The 5,840-nt window shown below is 36.2% G+C and overlaps 1 protein-coding gene across 1 annotated transcript; it reads left to right on the top strand.

Annotated features, from left to right (window-relative positions):
- The first annotated feature begins 564 nt into the window (after nt 1-564).
- On the top strand, nt 565-4,893 carry LOC107604647 (uncharacterized). The gene is made up of 3 exons (XM_016306276.3): nt 565-1,875; nt 3,744-3,912; nt 4,310-4,893. Exons 1-3 carry the CDS (start codon nt 1,093-1,095, stop codon nt 4,747-4,749), a joined length of 1,392 nt encoding a protein of 463 aa, XP_016161762.1. The 5' UTR covers nt 565-1,092; the 3' UTR covers nt 4,750-4,893.
- Nucleotides 4,894-5,840: the final 947 nt, after the last annotated feature.

The raw sequence follows: 5,840 nt of genomic DNA, 5'->3' as shown, positions 1-5,840 counted from the left end.
AAAATATAATAAATTTAAAAGTTTTAATAAATTTTTAATCATAACAAAATTATTTACATAATTATTTATATTTTAATAGATACAGACAGATCTGACAAGTCTATACGATTAATTTGTGAATTTGAATTTTGCCTATTAATAAGTTTAACTTTTTAAAATAATTTGGGTCTAAATTTATTTTATAATAAGTTAGACTAAATACAGATAAAGTTGTAGGTCTTTTACAACTCACAAATTATCTGACCTATTTTTATTTATAGTCATATTAGTTCTTTAAAGATATAACAATAAGTTAAATAGTGATTTTATCACTTAAATAATAATATGCCATGCTAAATGACATAACAAGTTAATATCATGTGTCATAAAAATAGTTAATTAATTGACGTGTTATATTTTAATTTTTTGTGACCAATCAATTTGTTAACTTGTCATATCATCATATTATGTAATATATTTTTTTTTAGTTTTTTGTGGTATCATCCAATTCAATAGACCAAAAATTAATTCATTGTGAATCAAAGTTTTATTTAAAAATTTATGGATGACTTTATGTTATATAATATTTAACGTGACTAAGAATGGCAAAATGGACCAAGTCCTCTTGGCCAACACGCCAAAACCTTAAAAAGACAGTTTGGATTAAGATTCTGAACCCATTAAGTCTAGCGGGGGTTTTTGTTCGGCCCATTATTTTAGACATAGATCCGAATTCTTAAGTCATCTTACATTCTTATGAGTTACGATCGTCGCATAGACTTGTTGCTCTCCGAATGTTGCAACAACAATGCTCCTTACTTCCCTGATAACTTACTTGATCGAGGAAGACGTGTCACGTGTGGATAATTATTTATTAATTTTGGTCGAATGAAGACGATGAGTGGGGTCAGAGTTGTCTACTGACTAGTGTACTTTAGAGGATACTCGATAGCGGCTTTAATTAGTTTGGTCTTATTGGCCGATTTTCTACTTAATGGACCACTTTCCAATCCTATTATCATCATTATCATCATCATTGATCCAAAGTAAATAGCGTTACTCTCTATACCATACTCTCGTCGGATACAACCACCAACAACAAGAACCATCAAAATGAGTAGTAGCAGCAGTGAAGAAGAAAAAGAACAAGAACTGCAACAGCACTTCACCACTCGTGCCGTTGGCGGCACCGAATACAGCTGGTGCAAGGCAGTTCCCGGCGGCACCGGAATAACCGTCCTCGGCCTCCTCCTCTCTAAACCGCCACACATTCCCAAACTCCAAACCGTACTCCGCAACCTCCAAAGTAACCATCCTATCCTTCGCTCAACAATCCACTTCGACTCCAACGCCAATTCCTACCACTTCCGAACTCCCCCAACCTCCAACGTTCAAATCCAGTGCCTCGATCTTCAATCCACCTCCGCAATCCTCGGCTGTAGTTCCGGCGACGGAGATGCTGACTTCCACCTGATTCTGGAGCACGAGCTGAACCTGAACAAGTGGCGCGATCCTAGTGGCGATGGCTACGGCGTACTGTGCGTGAGTGTGTACGCGATAAGCGAGAGGCGATGGGGAGTGTTTTTGCGGCTGCACACGTCGGGATGCGACCGTGCGGCGGCGGTGACTCTGCTGAGGGAGCTGCTGGTGAAGGTTGGATGCGGTGGAGAGAGTATCGGAGAGGCAGAGGAGAAGGGAATGGGAATGGCGATTGAGGATCTGATACCGGTAGAGAAGAGGAACAAGCCGTTTTGGGCGCGTGGTTTGGACATGCTTGGTTACTCACTGAACTCATTCAGGCTTGGGAATTTGGAATTCGTGGATGCGGACTCGCCTCGGAGCTCCAAGGTTGTGAGGTTGCAATTGGACGCTCACCACACGCGCCAGCTTGTGGCTGTAAGTACCACACTTGTTTTTTGTGTGAATATTATTGGTTTCGTTGCTAGTTGATTAATAGACAATCAGGTGATTCAGTGATTGATTATGTATTTCTTAATCCATTTTAGAGTAACTAGTGCCTGTGCTGCAAAGTTTTTCCTGCAAAAATAAAATAAAAGAACAAAAGGCAATAACAAAAATAAAAAAAAAATGAGTAGGTTGTTCAAAAAGCAAAAATTATAATAAAGTACATATTATAGTATCTATAACTATAGTGATTACAGTGACTATTTAATTTCAGCAAAAAAGTGAATTTTTTAATTGTTAAAATTGTTTAGCTACTGCAACTACCGTATCCATAGGCAACACAGATTCCATGTTAGAGTAAATAGTTCTGCTTCAGTATTGTTTGTTCATAGGTACAAAAAAATGTAATATAACGGCCTAAATGGAAAATATTTTCTTTGAAAAAGAAAAAAAAAAAAAAAAAGAAAGTTGGGTACTAGTGAAAAAGTTTAAAATGGAAAAATAAAAAATTGTGCACTAGGTATGTATATATATAGTACGGATGATTAGATTAGATCAATTTTGTCACACCATGGATATATAATGTCAAACAATATGGCTACTAATCTCTCGTGTTTGATAAGTGGGATAATTGGATTGGAATTTTAGGCTTTTTCTTTCCTTTTTTCTTTTCACATCCAATTCGAAAAAACATTTGGTTATGGAAGATAAGTTATTTTCGTGACACACTCTAAATTATCGTACATAGTAATAGAAATCCCCTTTAAGTGCATATATCTAGGTTTTTATTTTGTTTTTTATTTTTTAATCTTAAGCTCATATAAACATAAGTTATGCATTTATTTCTGCTTTGATTTTATAAAGAGAATAAAGGGGGAAGAAAATTCTTGCTTCAGGGACGAGTTAGTTACTTCTTTTGTCTCCTTTCGTAACGTCGCTTAATTTTATTAGAAAAGAAAAAGTGAACCACCAAAGGCAGTACGGGTTGGTATGGCTAACTTTGTTTTGATTGGAGAGTGCAATATTTTAGGATACAGCTTGCCTAACTGATAAGGCTATCTAGATCCAAGTATGGCAAGATTTATTGGAGATAAGATAATGATACTCACGATAGAGACAAGTGTGAGGGGCTTTGGGAATCTCCATTTTATTCTGGAATCTGGAGAAATAATTCGTTAGAAATTATTGGACGTGTATACCAATCCAAGTGTCTTGCCATTTGGATGTGTTATAAATTATTGGAGTTAGAAATTATCACTGCATTATGTTTGCTAAAATGAAAAGTTAAGGTATGGTGTGTTAGAGAACCACTTTCAAAAGAACTCAGTGCATGTGAATTGGTGTATATTCTATCCAAAATTTTATAGTTATGGCTTCTGGCTTTGGATTCCAATAACAAAGGAGAGACTCGTTCTACAAGTCATGCTATGATAAATAAGGATTTTCTGTCTGTCATTAAATCGATATACTAGTATTCATGCTCTTTAATCGACTACTTGATAATTTGATCAAAACTTTTCATAAATTATTCATATTTGATGTATGGACTAAGATCGAAGTTGAGATCAACGAATATCAGCTGCATTATTTTATTAAATTCTTTTCTATCACAGAGGATTCATGCATTTGTGAGCTCCTTGGCTTAATATCAGAAAATAGCAAAGATTTCATAGAGAATAGAATGGTGTGTGTAATAGTTGATACATATTTCTTCAGTATACGATGATCTGCTTCTTAGGCTACCAAGGATTTATATTCTGATTGTTATGACGTATAATTGATAATTTGACATTCTGACTATGATTTGGTAAGGTCATGATGATTCAAAATATTACAATTAATTTTGCAAGATCATGTAGGAATGCAAATCAAGAGAAATTAAACTTTGTGGGGCACTTGCAGCAGCTGGAATGATTGCCGCCTGGGCCTCCAAAAACCTACCCAGTTATCAAAAGGAGAAGTATGGTGTGGTAACACTCATTGATTGCCGCTCTCTTCTTGATCCAGTCCTTTCCAGCAACCATCTTGGTAATCTGCAATTTTCAGAATGTGTGTTTTGTTTTCATATGTTCTTGCTACCTCTAGACTTCTACATCTGGTTTAAAGAAAAGTTTACTCTAATGGAAAAAAAAAGGAAAAAAGAAAATCGTGTATGCACAGGAAGAGATAGTCTCAGTTTAACGAAACTAAGACGATTGGTATATCATTGATTAATAAGACCAATTCTAGTTAATAAATTAGATCATTGCTTGAAGCTTGCTTCTTTTTGACATGAAAACTTTCTACTCCAAATTATTCGCTTTCGTCTGATATTAATAAGAGCTCTTATGCGTTCTATATTGGAATAATCCAGTTTTCTGTGGTCAGAATAATTTGCTTTAGTTACTTTGTTTATAATTATAAAAGGTTCAGTTTTTGGGTTCAGGATTTTATCATTCTGCAATATTGAACACACATGATGTATGTGGAGAAACCCTATGGGATCTAGCAAAGAGAAGTTACATGGCCTTTGCAAATGCCATGAATTGCAACAAGCATTTCTCAGACATGTCTGACCTGAACTACCTAATGTGCAAGGCGATCGAGAACCCTGGTTTGACGCCATCATCATCAATGAGAACTGCTTTGATTTCAGTTTTTGAGGACCCTATCATTGATGAATCAGATGACATTCATAAAGAGATTGGATTAGAGGACTATGTGGGTTGTGCTTCTGCTCATGGTGTCGGCCCATCGATCGCCATATTCGACACCATAAGGAATGGAAAGTTGGATTGTGCTTGTGTATACCCATCACCCCTTCATTCTAGGGAGCAGGTGCAAGAACTAGTGGATCATATGAAGAAAATCCTTGTGGACTCATAACATTTAAGGTCAATCAAATTGAACAATAATCAGTTACTGAGCAAAGTTGAAAGCTGAAACATGCCAGTGAAAAGTGGCAGGTGGAGAATATTATAAGGCTGAAATAAATTTTCATATTATTCGATCAAGGATGCTTTGGTACCATTTATCATTTCTCTAATTTTTGTTGCACTATAAGAGTAGACGGATTTTTTTTTAAAATAAATAAAATAATGTTTTAATTACCAAAATATACATTTTGGAGCGTTTTTACTGAAAAGTATCGTATTTCTTATCTTATTTACAGTGTATACAAAATAAGATAACATAAACGAGATAAAGCATGGGACGACGTGGTCGTATCACGTTTATATATGTATTGTCTAATGCTCTTATCTCGTTTACAGTGTAAACGAGATACGTGTTATCTTATTTCATTTACATTGTAAGCGAAATAAGAGATGCAGATGCTTATATATCTGTGCAATCCCCTTTTGTTTCGCCATCCAAACCTTCCTATACGAGGGTTTGAAGTGATAACTCTGTCTAACTGCACCTTGTAGGATTGAGATGCTGACAGACAGATTTGATTGTATCAACGGGAGGATGACACGGCAGATGAGACTGCTGTCCAATTGTCGGTGGTCCTGCGACATTGTGGGTGCCAAACACGTGTGCCCTCCTCCCACTCTACGTAGCTCCCTAGCGAAATAGAATAACAGGGGTAAATAGGTTCAACAAGCATAACAATGACAACTAAAAATACAGAACACAATGAATCTTTAACTTACTAGTATTCGAGATTCTGTCGGAGAGCAACACGGAGACTCCAAGGGCAGTCTGTTACATGTTATCGGCAACGCATATGGTACTTTAATCTATCCGACTCCACCACTCGGTATTCAGCACTTCTACGAATACTGTAATTCTTCACACCCTACATTACTGCATCTCTACTTTTGAATTTATGGCCAATTCTAAACTCCACATCACCGTCCAAGTTGTAATCTTCCTCACCCGTGTTGGAAAATGGGTTTTTCTCATGCATCGCGTTCAGATCCAACGTATCTAGTAATTGGGATTGGGTACAGATGACAAGGCTAGAATTGGGT

The sequence above is a fragment of the Arachis ipaensis genome, chromosome B6 (genome assembly GCF_059453495.1).
Source record: "Arachis ipaensis isolate K30076 ecotype BB chromosome B6, ASM5945349v1, whole genome shotgun sequence".
In the NCBI taxonomy this organism is placed as follows: Eukaryota; Viridiplantae; Streptophyta; class Magnoliopsida; order Fabales; family Fabaceae; genus Arachis; species Arachis ipaensis.
This window is presented reverse-complemented; position numbering and strand designations above follow the sequence as displayed.